At 35.7% G+C, this 16,446-nt stretch overlaps 1 protein-coding gene across 10 annotated transcripts in view; it reads left to right on the top strand.

Annotated features, from left to right (window-relative positions):
* Window positions 1-16,446, top strand: part of CRPPA (CDP-L-ribitol pyrophosphorylase A) — a 282,457-nt gene that overhangs the window by 118,859 nt on the left and 147,152 nt on the right. For all 10 annotated transcript variants that reach the window (XR_011503279.1, XR_011503278.1, XM_070509410.1 and 7 more), the window contains one exon: window positions 16,095-16,187. Coding sequence is in view for 8 of the 10 variants with exons in the window: in XM_070509410.1 (XP_070365511.1) it covers window positions 16,095-16,187 (93 nt within the window). In the remaining 2 variants the exon portion in view is untranslated. The remainder of the gene's footprint in view (window positions 1-16,094; window positions 16,188-16,446) is intronic.

The following is a 16,446-nucleotide window of genomic DNA, read 5'->3' as shown; positions in this document are numbered from 1 at the left end:
CTAAGATCATAAAGCTAATGCCTGTAGAAGCTAGTTGATTCATTTTGGTTTCTACTACTTAATATTCTTCAAAGAAAGGTGAAATGAAAGAAATAAAAGACAGATTTTAAAGTTTGACAGAGGACTTATATCTAAGGTCAGAAAGAAGTTGTCTCCTTGGGGAAGGAATTATCTAGTTTTCTATAATTTTTCTCTCCCCTTATAAGGGCAAATATATCTTCTGGCATTTTTCAGCCCATAACTTATAGAAACACAAAATGCCACATATTCTAAGATTTTTTTTTACCTCTGAGAACTTTTTTCTCTCTTTGAAAAGAGCATATAAAAAGGATGAAGTCACCACTGTTGAAATCCAGCCACCTGTAGGTCACATCCATGTGGGTGTGGAGCAGCTCAACACACAATGGGAGGATTGTTTTATTGGCATGAAAAAAAAAGTTTCCTGATGAAAGAGATTGGGTATGCTTATTGTAATTATCTGTGTTAAATTTTGAGACATACCTTAAGGGTGAACTGAGTATCTCAACTCTAATGTAATGATACACACAAATACATGGAAGAGGTTGCTGAAAAGTAAGATAAGGAACTAACTGGGCAAGGGACACCTCTCCCACCCTCCATACACATGCACATTTCACTTATACTTAACTTTGAAGACTTTATGATCAGGCTTGTTATACTCCTCCTTTGAATTCTTAAGGAGTTTGAAGTGTTTGACAGAGCCTACCTGCTTTGGAGGTAGAGTTCTCTAGAGATATATCAGGACAGTAGACTCTGCTGGAACAGACCTCTTCTTCCAAACTCTCAACAAATGTTGAAAAGTGGTTGTTGCTATATAGTGTGCTGAGAATAGCAAGGAATTTATTAATAGGAAGATCAGTCTTTCATTAATTCCTTAATTTTCTAATGTATTTACCAAATAATAAATGCCAACCAAGATTTAGTCACTGGTTATAGGCTGCTGAACAATTAGGTATGATTCCCTGTCCTCAAGGAGCATACCATCCAGTTGGGAATAAACCAGTAAACCAATGCAAAAAGATGTTGAATTACAAATTGTGGTAACTAAACAAACAAACAAACAAACAAATTGTGATAACTGTTCTAAGGAAAAAGTAAACTGTGTTTATGTTACTGCCCAAGGGGGATTGTCTGCTTGCAGCAAGACATGTTAATAGTTAGGAGGCAAGGTGGTAGGAGAGAAAGGGTTTCTCTATTATAGCTCGCTAGCAAGAGGGATGATGGCTGACTAATGTCTGAAATAACCATCTTACAGAACAAAGACTACAGGCCAGTTATATATGGGGTTGGTCTCCAGGTAGGGGAGGTGGCTGGTCTGTGGGTGGGGCATCCATCTGATCTCCGGTTTGGGGCAGACTTCTGGTCCCAGTTCCTCATAGTCCTTTGTTTTACTGTATATGCATCAGAGAGTGGAGCAATGCCCTATACCCCGATCTTTCAGTTGTCATTGATGATGGCTATCAGCATAGGCTCTCTGCCCAGGGTCATCACATTCCTAGAGAACTCAAAAGAACAAAGTTATGATCTTAAAGCCCCTGAGAGGGGCCACAAAATCAGAGCATGTTTGGGCCAGCTAGTCAGAGGTCATTCAAAGTTACAATATGTTTTCTTTTCTACAATATGCCTTCCCTTATGTCAACCTTGTGTTGAGCCATTATCACTTACATAAGAGATTCCTGGAAAATGATTTGGATTGGAGTGGAGGGCAGTGAAATAGAATCTCTTGGCAGATGTGGCATTTAGTTAAGCCTCAAAGGCTAATCAAGAGTTAGATATTTAAAGAGAAGTCCAGAAAGAGCAGCATGTGAAAGGCATATAAAGAGCTTTGTTCATGAGTGTTGAACTAAGAGCGCTGTGGTTGGAGTGAAGTGATCAGAGTAGGGGTGGTGCAGTGGGAGGTGAGGATAGAGGTGGGGAAGGGCTGAATGGGGCTGTGTAGGCCATGTTAAGCTTACTACTACTTCTTATATTTTGTCCTGAGAGCAAGAAGTATAGAAGTCTAGCTAGAAATGACATGATCCAATTTACGTCTATAAAAAAAGATTATGTTGGCTGCTATTTCTTGAAAGTAAAATTCTGTAGGAGAAGAAATGTAGTATTTAATGTTTTCATATATAACATTACCCCTAAAAACAGGTGTGTTCAACCCAATTTTCATTCCTTTAATAAAAGAAATGAAGCTCCTAAAGAATGCTGATCTATGTTCTGAACAAACAGGGACTGTAGGAGATTTTTGTGTATTTTGCTTGGCCACTTCTTCCTGTTTCCTGGAGCACATAATTTAATTATTGTTTTGTGTAACCACAAATGAAAAACAGGATGTAACTGAAAAATCATTTGTTTTCCTGGGTGTCAGGCATGCCCTGGTCTTGTTGAGGCTGCCTGTGGTACCTAGTTTATTTTCCTAATGCCCTCAAGGTTGTTTCCAGTGTATGCATCTGTGCCTTTTCTTATAGACCTAACTAAATTCTGTATGTGATATATTAGTGAAACAAGACATCAAAAACAGCAAGTGAAGAGGAAAAGAAAAAATAAAAGAAAGAGAATAAATTAAGCCATTGCAGCATCATAAAGCCCATTCAAAATAGGGTTATTCAGTGCTTATTTGATACGTTATGACAATATTTGGGGTTACATTTTTAAGATTTCTCGTTTTTTGAAGTTGAACACTGTACAGTATAGTTTAATAACAGTGAGATAACACTGTGAACCCTACTGTTGGCCCTCTGACTCTGAACAATGCCAGCACAATTAATTTCAGTTAGACTATGTGGTTTTGATGTATGTACAAGACTACAGAAACTAGCTGAAGACCATTCAATTAAACCCATTCAGTTTATTTGGGATGTTAGCCAGATTTCCTGATCAGTTTAACAGAGGTAAAAAGATCCAAAATTATTGGACCACCTAGTTGCACTGGATGGTATTAATTATGTTCATGCTATATTTAATAAAATTAAGTTTATAATTATAATTTTTTGTCATAGTTGTAGAATATGATTATTAATGAGAGAGTAAGGATAAACCTTCAATGATACTTTCTCTCCTATTTCTTTATATACTTAACATATCTTCACCTTTCATATCTCTATATTTTTGAGACACAGGGACGTATTGAAATACTACTCTTCCTAAAAGAACCAGGTGGTTAATTTGTAAAAATGATATTTTACCTCCTTGTCTACTTAGGAATGAGGTCACTGCTCACAGGTTCTAGACAACTGATATGATAAGTTAAAAACAAACAAACCAAAAGAACCGTCAACATCTCGCTTTGGCTATGTATTTGTAAATATCAGATCTTCTAATTCAGGGATTTAATTGATTTTACACACATGATAAATACGTTTAGAAGGAAAATCCATATAAAAAGCTGAAAAAAGTTGCTCTTTGGTGTATGGATTATAGTTTCCAACCTTCAACAGCTGATTTTGATGAGTATGTGTATACTAATTTTCTTATGCTATTTAAATTGAGATATAGTTTTAGAGCTTATTCACTATTTCACTTCATTTTATTGATTTTTTTGGTTCTGAATATAGGATACATAGTGTTTTTAAAATGTAATTTTATACTTATTAATTAATATTTGCCCTAATCATTGAATTTGAAGATGCACTTCATTTCAACTATTTGCATGCAGTATAACTCTACTTTGTAATACAAAGTAGATTATTCTATTGTTCTCATGGCTTTGGCTAAATCATAGGTCCAGGATTTTTGTTGTTCAAGGGAAACTGAATCAAATGTCCTCCTTTGAGCTTGTGGTCAGAATACATTATCCATGGCATCTTATTACTTGAAAACTTGTTTCCAAAGCCTGTAAGTATGTGTCTGCGTAGGTTAAAAATCTCTTCCTTCCCTTTCTTGCATTGATACTGTATACCTCCAGTGACTGTTCACTGCATGTGAGTCAAACAGAGTCTATACAGCTTGATTAGTTATTTCAGATCTTTCACGACCTATACTGGACCTTTCAGTGACAATGTTATCTCTATCGTGGTTCATCATATTGTCTTCCTCACACCTTGAAATTATGTACTTTTCTCTCTCACTCAGCATTCTGCTTGATCCCATGCGGCCCCTACTTGTCAGTTTTATGTTAGTTTGATATTACTCTTTCCATAAAGTTGTCCCTATTTTTCTGGTTCTTGGACTTACTAAATTACTCACCAACAGTGGTGTCATTCTGCGTATCCTGCTTTTTTATTGTTATTTATTCTTATGCCCATCTTTTTCACCATCTCTTTTATCACTGAGCCCTTGCACAGTGCTTTATATGTGGTGGGAGTCAGATAAATAGTTGTGGTTAATGGTGATAGGATGATGAACAAGCAAGATTGTGGGATATCTCTCCAGCTGGACATCAGCCAAATATGTTTTTGGAGATAAAGAGGTAGCCATTAGGCGTCCATCAATCATGTAAACAGATGAGAAGAGTTTAAACACAAAGTACCCCCAAGAAATTCTAATTGATTTCGCAACAAGAAGAAAACTTTTTACAAAAGGAGGCAAAAGAAGGGCAAATAGCAGATGTTGCAGAGATTAGAACAACTAGAGTTAGCAACGGTGATGAAGTTGGTGGCCAGTAGCCCTCTGCCAGGAAAGGAAAGAGAGAGGAGAGACGGTGATGGAGAAATGAGCTCTGCAGAAGGGGAGTTGCAGTGGAGTGCAGAAATAGGTCCATAAGCAACATTTTAAGATTTATTCTTCAGAATCTGTAATAAAATTCTGTATCAAGATATGAAGCTACCTTTCTCTATTATCTAGACATATACTGCTTTAAAAATATCCTGATGTATACACATGTTCACACACTTCTGAAATAAATTACATCATTTTTCTGTTATTTTTGCTCAAAATGTGATTTATTGTCAATATCTATTAAGGATATGTTTAATATCCTTCATTAAAAAAATTTTGGACCTATAGGCTAGACAATGTATATTCAATAGGTTATTAATATGTAACTCATAATGGAAAGTTATTTAAGATGGAAATTTTATTTTACAGGTAAATATAGCAATTGTATTTCTCATTTGAAAGGAAAATACATTAATGAAAAATAGTTCGCTTACTGTATGGTGTTTAAACAATTACAATGGCAGTATTTGGATTGTACAAGTATTGAGGTGGTATTAAATATTGCTTGAAAGTTCATCTAGTGCATAGTTTCTTTATGATTATATGTGAAAGAACTCTTCACTTTGCTATTCATACATATTTATAGCTGTTTTTAGTTTTCTTGTTTATTTCCTTTCTAATTGAAAATTAGAGATAATATAAAGACTATGTGGCAGACGGAGTTTGAGCTGAGAATTTGTTTTTAATATATACCTCATCTTATCTAGCCATTTTGAACACACTTGTCACATTTGTGGTATGATATCATTTTAAAAATTATATTACAACATTTGATAAAATGCAATTTTAGTATTTCCTTTGTGAAAAGAATGACTATAATAAAGCCTTGAAGTTGCTAGAATATTACTGCTTTTAGTGTCAGTTATTGATTCATGAATAATGCTGAAGACCAAAAACTAGAACTCTCCATCTAACCCAGGGTTTTGTGATAGCTATACTATTGACGTTTTGGTACATATAATTCTTTATTCTGGAGGGCTGACCCATGTGTGCATCATAGAATATTGAATAGCATCTTTATCCTCTACCACTAGGCGCCAGTAGTGCTTCCCCACCCCAAGTGCTTCCCCTTGTGACAACTGAAAATGTCTCCTGACATTGCTTAATTTCCCCTGAGGACAAAGTTGCCCACAGTTAAGAGCTGCTAATAGAACCTGTTTTGTTTCATGCACTCTCAAATTTTACAATGGCTTGGGGGGAGGGGGTAAAGCCATATATATCATATTTCCAATGAATGCATAGCTAAATGTAATAAACTATTTATAGTCTTTAGTAGACTATTTAAATCATCTATAAAACTGATTGGAAACTATTGGTGTGGATTCTAATTAGTAATTTCAAATTATGACATTTTGACTAGAATATAACTTGTACATATTTTATTAGTGCATATTTGTATGGAAAAAGGCTCTAATTATATTTCTGTATCCATCTGGGCAGTGTTTGTATTACTTAGAAAAAGTTAAAATTTTGTTAAATGTAAAATTAGATTATGCTGTACATTTGGCAAGAACTTGAGGGAAAAAAACAACTGAAGTAATGAATTCTTGATTTTAGTCACTGGCATTTGCCATACTGATAGATTTAATAAAGATAGAGGTAATTTATTTTAGATGGTACAGAAAGGCAATAGCTTCGATAGAGTCAAGGTTAAAGTTATCTTCTGACTGCTGGATGGAGGCACACTCCTCAGTAAATATATCTCCTGAAAATGAGAGAGGACCTTTAGATTAACGTGGGTTCAAATTATCTAACCTCTTGCTGCTTCAAAGTGTGATCCATGGACCAGTTATAGCAACATCAACTGGAAGCTTGTTAGAAATGCAGATTCTTAGACCCCACCTAATATGTAAAAGGATCAAAATCTGTAGTTTTAGCAAAATTCCCAGAGATTTTTATGCATATTGAAATTGGGGGAGCACAGGTCAAAACTTTATTTCATCTTCGCCATGAGAATAGCAACTTCATCTGATTCATTGCTATGGTCTCAGTGTACAATCTAGTGTCTGGCTCAGAGCCCTCAATAAATGTTTATTGGTTGAATGAATGGAATTCTAATGCCTCAATGGATAGAATACTCTTTGAGACTTTATTTTTAACGAAGACGGATAAGATTGGTTTATGTCAGCTTGCTGATGCTCAGCTTGCAGATGTTTTATGCGTTAGTAAGAAACATCAACAGGTCATATTACTACACGTACCTTTTTAACATATCATCCTTTGTCATTTACAAAATGACAAAATGGATAATATTTACAAAATATGCCTGCCAAACATGATTTATGAGCTAATGCCAGTCATTTCTCATTTACTACCAAATTGTCCATTAGTTATATATAGTGTAACATTCTATAGTAGAATTCAATGGAAAGATAAGCTTGAGCAGATGTGCATTTGGTAGCTTTACGTTTTGTTTAGACACTATCTAGCTTCACATGTATAATCTGTATGATAAAATGGAGCCTTGAATTCTTTTGTTAGTGCTCAGGCTTGTTAGGATTAGGGCCTGTGTTTTCCATTCCACAGTCCTTGTAGTTTTGCATCAGAACAATAATTGGCCTTCCAAGGGAATTTTAACAATGAAAGAGAGGGATGCATAAAGAAGGACTTTTATTAAGAGTATCACCACAACAATCACTTCTGCTACCATCACAAATGGTTCAGCAGGTAGTGAATGCAGTGGTTCAGAAGCACTTGACTCTTCCAGGATCAAATCTGAGAACATGAATTGGATGACCTTCTTAAATTCTTTCTTCCCTGTCCAGGACCCAGAAAAATGATCTATTAGGGCATTGTGTATGGCAGCAATTAAGCTTTTTAGTACTCACATTACATCCTCTACATCAGGTCTTTCTCCTGGATTGACGTTAGGACCTGTAGTATCACTCATCTGAGTAAAGGTCCTGTGACTTCCATAATGAGGTAATAGTCACCTGGGGTAAACTGATACTTGGTGTACTTTAGAGGTTAAGTATGTGGACCTGGAGTCCAGCAGACCTTAGTCTGAGTACTACCCCTTACTGGCTTCTTTTTAAACTTCTGTGCCTCAGCTTCCTTGTCCAAGCATGAGGATGATGATAATATATGTACAAGTGTGCTATGTGATTTAAATAAGATAATTGTTTAAAGTATTTAACACAGATTCTGACAAGTGGTAAAGCTTCAATAAATCCAAGGTATAAAATGCAAAGGGGTAATGGAGATAGGGTGTTGTGTTAAAGTGTCGTTTAAAAGTGGAAGTTAGATGAGAAGTGAGTGGAGTAATAATAGCAAATATTGAATATATGCTCTATGCAAGGATGACTACTAGTGCCTTACATATATTCAAGCAAACAAAGATGAATGACATGACAGCGCTCACATTAGACTTCACTGTTTCTAGAACAGGAACGAAGGCAGTGTCCATTGCGTTATGAAGCATTGCAAATGGATCTTCAAGGCAGAATGTTAGATTCCAAACTTTGCACCGTGTGGCTTTTAAGCTGCATAATTAAGGAAGTACCAGCCCTTTCCCTGGTTTGATGAGACTGGGATCCAACACCAGTCACCACGACAGAACCTTGGTTCTAGTGCTGTTCTGCCGGCCCAGCATTTAGGATTGGGAGAATATCAAGACTTTGGTGTGTCCAACAGGTTAGAATCTGAGTCTTATGGTGGCAGCTTATGAAGTAGAGGGCCACTGGTATGATCCACTAGCTCAGTGTTTGTGGTTGGGGTTTCATAGCTTACATAACATGGCAGAATGGTAACCTGATTATTTTATTACCTCAAGCTTCATTGCCTTAAAGCTGTAGCTTTTTTTTCTGAAGCTTTCCAGGAGGCCAACCAATAGGGAGAAGATCCTTGAAAAGTTAATCTTTAACTCTCACATATTACTTTAACTAATCTTCCTATCAATTCTGAACAATTTTTTTTATTGATGACTAAACTGAGCCACAGGGCCTAGGTAATTTACCCAGAGTCACACAGCAAGTTTGTTTCAGAGCTAGATTTAAACCCAGGGAGCTTGGCTCCAGAGGCCATGCTCTTTGCAAAAAAAGAGGCTGAACACTGATTCTAAAAAATAAAAAATAATACGGCAGTGCAATGCTAGGTGGATAAAACCTCCACAAAAGTCTAAAAATAACCATAAAGTAAATGTTTATTGGCAACTCAAAAGTTTGAAAAGAGTGAATATTTCTTAAAGGGGTATCTCAGGTGAAGATTACTAAAAATCAAGATGGAGAGGCTCTGGGCTGTTATCCTCTGACTAAAGGTCCAGACATAGCACCCACAGGCCAGAGGCATCTCCACTGATGGACACTGACTGATGAGCTGATGGCCCAATTCTCAGCCTTCAGTTGGCAGCTGACTATAGCTACAAATGGTTACCTTAAAAAATCTGAATTTGCAGTATAGAAAGACTTCCCCCCCAGTTTTACCGAGGTATAATTGACAAATAAAAATTGGATATATTTAAGGTATACAACTTGATGCTTTGGTATACAGATACACTTTGAAATGATCATCACAGTCAAGTTAATTAATGTATCCATCACCTCACATAGTTACCATTTTCTTTCTTTTTCTTTTGTAGTGAGAACACTTAAGATCTACTCTCTTAGTAAATTTCAAGTATACAATACAATATTGTTAATTGCAGTCACTAGGCTGTACATTAGATTTCCAGAATTTATTCATCTTGCATAACAAACTTTGTACCCTTGGACCACCATTTTCTCATTTCCCCACCCCTACCCCCACCAGCCCTTGGCAACCACAAGACTTTTAATTGTTAATGTGTTGTCTACAGAGTGGAAAGAAAGTGCATCTGTCTCTCTGATTCCCTTGTTTACACCCACATTAGTGCCATTGTTTGAATGGGAGGGAGGTGAGAAATTGATGGATTTGGATTCAGAGGTGATCCAGCCAGCATGTTCTGTAGAAAGAGAGTTGGCTTTTCAAAAACACATTTTTGAACCTCTGACTCATGGGACTTGAATCAAAGTCTTTCAGCCTTAGTTTAGCCTTAACTCTTCTTGAAATGGAAAACATTTTTTGACAACCCACTTCCCTTCCTAATATCCATGCTTTAAATAGTATTTTGAATATGCAGATGTTTGCATTTAGTTAATAGTAAATCTTTTCTACATACTTATTTGTTGTAAGGAAAGAATTTTTTTTTCCTTTTTTCTTTTGGTATCCTTCTTTAATTTTACTGAACACATTGGAAGGTTGTTTTAAATTTTGTTTAAATGTTCTTTGAACCAAGATATTTACAGAACAAGGAGTTCTTGTAGCCAGTGGATTGCTCCATTTGTTGTGTTTGAGTGTGGAAACATTGGGAATGACAGCATAAGATGATGCCATAGACCCTTTTCATAAACAGCCTAATAGCATTGTCTAATGTGGTCTTTGTTTATTCAAAGTGTCAAAGACTCCTCTGCTATATTTAGGTAAAATCTAAGTTTCTTTACTCAAGCATGGAAAATATTGTTTGTTTTCTGGTTGGAAGGAAAGCAGTATGACCAAATAAAAGAATTACACTTAACTGGAAACAATTATTAAAAGTATCTCAATTTCAAGAAGAAAAAAGTTGCAGTTTGGTTTTTGAGTTTTTTTTAAAGGGGGTACAAAAATGCCAATATTTAATGCCTTTTATAACAATATTGTATATGCATTTCTATCTTAGTCTGTGGGCATTAGTTAGTGAATAGCTTTATCTTTTTTTTTTTTTTTTTTAAGATTTTATTTTTTCCTTTTTCTCCCCAAAGCCCCCCAGTACATAGTTGTATATTTCTTGTTGTGAGTTCCTCTAGTTGTGGTATGTGGGACGCTGCCTCAGCGTGGTTCGACGAGCAGTGCCATGTCCGCGCCCAGGATTCGAACCAACGAAACACTGGGCCGCCTGCAGCGGAGCGTGCGAACCCAACCACTCGGCCACGGGGCCAGCCCCAATAGCTTTATCTTTTAATTGTCATTTTTAATCTTTCAAATAATGAGAGCAAATATATTTTAACGGTTGGGCAGTGTTCTTTTCATATATCTGTATCTATAGCCTATATTCTAAGAGCTTATATTATATTTATTTAACCGTTAATAAGGTTTAAGAAATATATAATAGCTTTGGGGCTGGCCTGGTGGCATAGTGGGCATAGTGGTTAGGTTCACGTGCTCTACTTCAGTGGCCCAGGGTTTGCAGGTTCACATTACAGGTGCGGACCTACACACTGCTCATCAAGCCATGCTGTAGCGGCATCCCACATACAAAATAGAGGAAGACTGGCAGAGATGCTAGCTCAGTGACAATCTTCCTCAAGCAAAAAGTGGAAGACTGGCAATAGATGTTAACTCAGGGCCAATCTTCCTCACCAAAAAAAGAAAAAGAAAAAGACAAAATATGTAATAGTTTTAATATGAAGACAAGTATATGTTGAAGTCAATATGGGCTGAAGCCATCACAGGCAAGAATGAGCCTAGAGGAAAATGGCCTTAGAGTTTAAGAATATTTGTGCTGAAGAGTGGAGTTGGATTGTTAGGATTTAAATAGGACATAGGTAGATTATGGAGGACTTTAATGACAAATTCACAATTTTAGATTTAGTAGGAATTACATGCAACACGTACATGTAAGACATATGTATGTATATTAAATTGCATATTCTTAATTGAAAAAATGGAAGAAGCTCTATTTTAGGAATGCTAAACTTAAAATACTCTTAATGTTTAGTGAATACTTTACCTTTTTTTAAAAGTATGTCCAGTATACAATTGCTGTAGACTGAAAGTGTTCTGTTCCCCAATTCGTATGTTGAAATCCTAAACCCAATGTGATGGTATTAGGAGGTGGGGCCTTTGGGAGGTGATCAGTTCATGAGGATAGAACATTCATGAATGGGATTAGTGTTCTTTCAGAAGAGACTGCAGAAAGCTCCCTTGCCTCTTCCACTATGTGAGGAGAAAGCAAGAACACTTCTGTCTTAGAAGCAGGAAGTGCCCTTTACCAGACACCGAATCTACCAGCGCCTTCACCTTGGACTTCCCAGCCTCCAGAACTATGGGAAAAAATGTTCATTTGTTTAAGCCACCAAGTCTATGGTATTTTGTTATAGCAGCCCAAATGCACTAAGACAACAAGTAAAGCAGATTAATTCCTTGAAATATTTAAAAATAATGGTGACAACCAGCTAAATATGATAGATTGAATATCATTTGCACGATTTCCTTCCTCCAGTGCTTAAAAAAACAACAAATCAGTAAATCAAGCAAAGAAAATTACTTACAACCACCAACAAAGGTGAAAGACCCAGCTTCATGCATAAATTTCAAAAGTAACAGTCAAGAAAGAAACAGGATGATTATCTGGGTCATCATGTCTTCTAAACCCCACCCCTGGATCTGTCTCCAAGACATTGTTAGAGGGCAAAAGGTGATTCATTGAAGCCAGATAATTCTTAATATTTTTAAGTTAGGGAGAAGTAGATTGAAGGGCTGAAAGTGAAGGCATCAGATTTTAAAAATCTGAAAGAAACTGCAAGGCTCTCTCTACCCTGCAAAATATTCTCATAACGTTTTGTTCTGTTGAAGAACTTAGTAAAAATGTGAATTCAAGAAAATTAAAAACTTAAAAGATGACATTGCAAGAGGCTGAGTGACTGAATAACTAAGGGAACAAAATTAAGACTAGAGCAACACTATTATAGGGCTAATTAGTACATTAGAAATAGAATACAACAGAAATCAGGTAATTGCCATAGAGGGAAAGTGGGATAATCACAGTGTATTCCAAGTAAAAATTAAATGAAAACTAAACCAAAATAGATATGAATGATGATAAAGACATCCAACATATGGGTAATGTTTATACGTCAGGTAGACGAACCAAGAAATTCTGGAAGCTAGAAGAAAATTTCCTTGAAATGGCAAACTGATTCTATAAGACCTGAAAAGTATATTTTCAGGAAAAATTGAGGAAAAGCCTATTGACAACTAAATGTTCTGATTCTGATTAAGATTTTGAACTTCCTCATAAAGAATTCTTAAAGTAGGTACTGAGGCACAAAAAAACAAAAACAAAGCTTATAGAAAGAAGGTTACTGTGTCTGAGCTCTTGAATCTCTACAATGTTCACTATCCAAATACAATGAAGCAGTGTTTAGAAACTTTGGAGGGAATGAAAGTGGAATCCAAGAATATATACCGCCAGCCAAATTGTCTTTTAGTTATAAAGACAATAAGGAAAAAAAATCAAATATAACATCTATGAGGACTTCGTGGTACAACTACTTGATGTTGAAATTTGCCCAGTAAAGTGATGGAGAGTGAGTGAATGACAAATGGCATATGAGAAGCAGTAGGATAGTGCACAGTGTTTGAAAATTGTGGAACAGTGACTACAGATCTGTGAGGGAAACAAAGTATGAACCGAACTTTATTCCTAGGTAAGCTATTCTTTGAGTGTAGAAGCAAAAACTCAAGCAACATAAAATGTTGTGGCTTTTGTAAAAAAACAAAACAAAAACCACTTGCAGATGAAGTTCCTTAAATAAAGTGAATTAAAATGAAGAATTTTGAAATAGATATTGTTTAAAAAGTTTCCTTGACTGTAGATATATTATTTCTAGATTGTGTGAATTATGGCTATAGAAGATGATATAAATCTAGTAAACTTTGTCAAGGTAAAGATAATGATTGACCAGAACTAGGCTGTGGATGGAGGTTAAAATGTGCTATTTCTTTCTCTCTCATAGAAGCAAGTCAATTAATGCTGATTTACAAATCAAATGCATTGCCATTAAAAGTCCAGTGTCTTAATCCTGTTCATGGTATCTTTCTTAACATTTAGAAACTAAGCTCTCTGGGAGTGAAGAATTATCAGAATTATCTGAAGTTTGGCAGCACCTTCAGTTTTACTATCTTCATGTTGGTTTTTTTTTTGTTTTTTGCTAACATTAAATGATTTGATTAAAAATGACATGCATATTATGATCCCATTTTAATAAAACGTGGTGATGCTTTTTGTTCGTTCCTCCTTTTGTCCTGCCGGCTCGCTGCATCTATTATTAATAGAAAATTGTTGTAATGATACTTATCCGATGTTCAGAGTAATTATTTCTAGGTAGTGGTATATTTGGATGAATTTTTTTTAACCTTTTAAAAAGACTTTTCCACATTGTTGCTTTTAAGAACATATGCCTTTTTTTTCTTGAAACAAGATCTCTTAAAAAAAAAACCACAAGATTGCGGTTAGTTTTAAAAACCTATTTATCAAGCATTTGCTAGTGGTAAAAACATCAATGTTTCTGCCCTCAAGGATCCCATACCCTGTCTTCAAGAAGTGCATCAATTTTAAAGATTTTATTTTTCCTTTTTCTCCTCAAAGCCCCCCGGTACATAGTTGTATATTTTTAGTTGTGGGTCCTTCCAGTTATGGCATGTGGGATGCCACCCCAGCATGGCCCGATGAGTGGTGCCATGTCTGCACCCAGGATTTGAACCCGTGAAATCCTGGGCCAGCAAAACACTGGGCTGCTGAAGCAGAGCGGGTGAACCCAACCACTCGGCCATAGGGCCGGCCCTGGAGTATATCACTTTTAATAGTTAAAAAGCTAAATCAGAATATCCCTCATGTTCTTATTCTAGAGAACATCTTCATTTGAGTACATACAAAAGAAAATTTTAAACTCGGTCATTTTTAATTCAGCATTCACCCACATTTGTTGAAGTTAAGATCCAATAATGTGGTTGCCTTATTTCCTATCTGTCAAGTCAGAAACATGGCAGGATCTGCGGATTATGCCCTACTTGTACACAAACATGTATGCCAATATCGTAAATATTGGCAAGAGACAGGAAACTCCAGGGTCAAAGAAAAGACAGTTTGTTACTCACAACCATAGCAGCAAGGAGAATAACAGTGTGGTGCTGATTTTCTGAATTGCAGTTCCCATAGGGAAATTGTATTAGGGCTCGATATTGCCAGGCCAGTGAGGTACATCAAAGAAAAATCTTGATATCAAGAATCACTAGCCTTATACAGGGACTGCTGGCAAACCAGCCCATCCTCCTCTTAAAAGAGAGACATTGTCTTTATTACTCTGGAATGCCAAGCAAATCTGCTCCAAGGAAAGAGGTGTCTCTATCTTTACTTTCTGGAACATAAGCAAATTTGCTCCAGGAAGAGATATAGCTATCTTTATAAGTCTGCCTGCTGTGCAAACATCCTTGAAAAGCCAATCTGGAGTAAATTAGCTATTGATGCCTTTGAAAATGAGTGGATATGTGAGAAACCCCTGGAAAGTTGTCTCCCTGTAATATCTAGAAGATGTAACTCTCTGAACAAACTTAATGTTGCACAGTGGAAGCTGATTTCTTCTCTATTTTACTATCAATATGTGGCTGATGCCTATGGGTTTTTGTTTTTCTAATAATCTTCTCCCTGAACTTTGTACTCAGTAAGAACTTTAAACCAAGATAAAATTCTTGAAATTTATGAGCCACCTAATTTCTATAGCAAAGATAAGACCTCAAAACCTTTACTTCCCTGTCTCAAATATTTTGTCAAAATTATGTAGAATTAAAACAAAATTCTGCTGAATAGGTGATGCTATTAGAGGTACAGAGTTTGATGTTTTACTAAGGAACAAGCATTGTATTTTAGAATCATAAATTGTAAAGCATTCTAAATATAATGCCAGTATTAACCACTGAAATGTGACTTCTTGTGGAATTATTATAGCAGAGATATCGTCATAACAGTTCCCTTGGGTAGTAATTTTTTGTTCATATTGTTATAATAGAAAAAATAGAAGTTAATTAGGATATTGAACTCTATGGAATAAAAATCTTATTAGGAAAGATTTCATGATATAGGTACTATTCCTTCTAAATCTAGTCTGGGACTACCTTTAGTAATAATCTCTTCTTTTATCTTATTCTCAGTGCCCTAGTTGAAATCTTATTTCTCTATCACTTACGTTATTATGATAATTTCTTATTGCTTTCCCTGCTTCTAGTCATTCCAGGTTTAGTTAAATCTGTTCTTTGTAATGGTAGGATTTAACATGCTGCCAGAACCCTCCAACAATCCCTAACAAAGCTTTTTTATTTTATTCTAACATTCTCTGTAATATATTCTTTGTATAAGAAAAATCAGACTACTTGCCTGTTCCTGAATGTATTCTGTGCCTTTTCTACATTTTTTCTTATCTGAAACAATTTCCCATTTCCTTGTTTGCTAAAATAATATTCGTTATTCATGGACTAGTTCAAATGTCTTTTTCTTGGTAGCCTTGTAAACTTCAGCCTGAATTATCTTGTTTTTACATGTGGTCCTTGGCTTTAGGTGCCTATGGCAATTTTGTACTCGTTTGTAACTGAGTTGTTTATGTTCACATTTGGTCTTTCTATCTAGTTTGTAAACTCTTTTTTCCTCTAATTGTTTCTCGTAGCATGTAAAAGTCACATCTGGGGCTCTGTGTCATGCTGGCAGAGATCTTCAACAGATCATCTTAGAGCAGTGCTACAATTTTGTTTGTGTAAATGTAAGTAGTAAATACAAATGATTGAAAGCCCTTGAGGATCTGTGTAAATGTAATGTGGAAGAGAATTTATTTTCCTTGATTCTTAAATATTTGAATTTAAGATCTTGATAGATGAATTGTGTTATTCAATATGTATTTGCAAATTTTATTTTTTATCTTTTGAAATAGGGAAATAACGTTTTCTAACAAGTTGATTCCCATAATGAGAAGAGGGTGATATTTCTTTAGACAGTATTTTCAGTGTTCTATTTTGTACCTG

Source organism: Equus asinus, chromosome 1 (assembly GCF_041296235.1).
Source record: "Equus asinus isolate D_3611 breed Donkey chromosome 1, EquAss-T2T_v2, whole genome shotgun sequence".
Taxonomy (NCBI): Eukaryota; Metazoa; Chordata; class Mammalia; order Perissodactyla; family Equidae; genus Equus; species Equus asinus.
The sequence above is the reverse complement of the archived record's forward strand: the minus strand, read 5'-3'. Positions and strand labels throughout refer to the sequence as shown.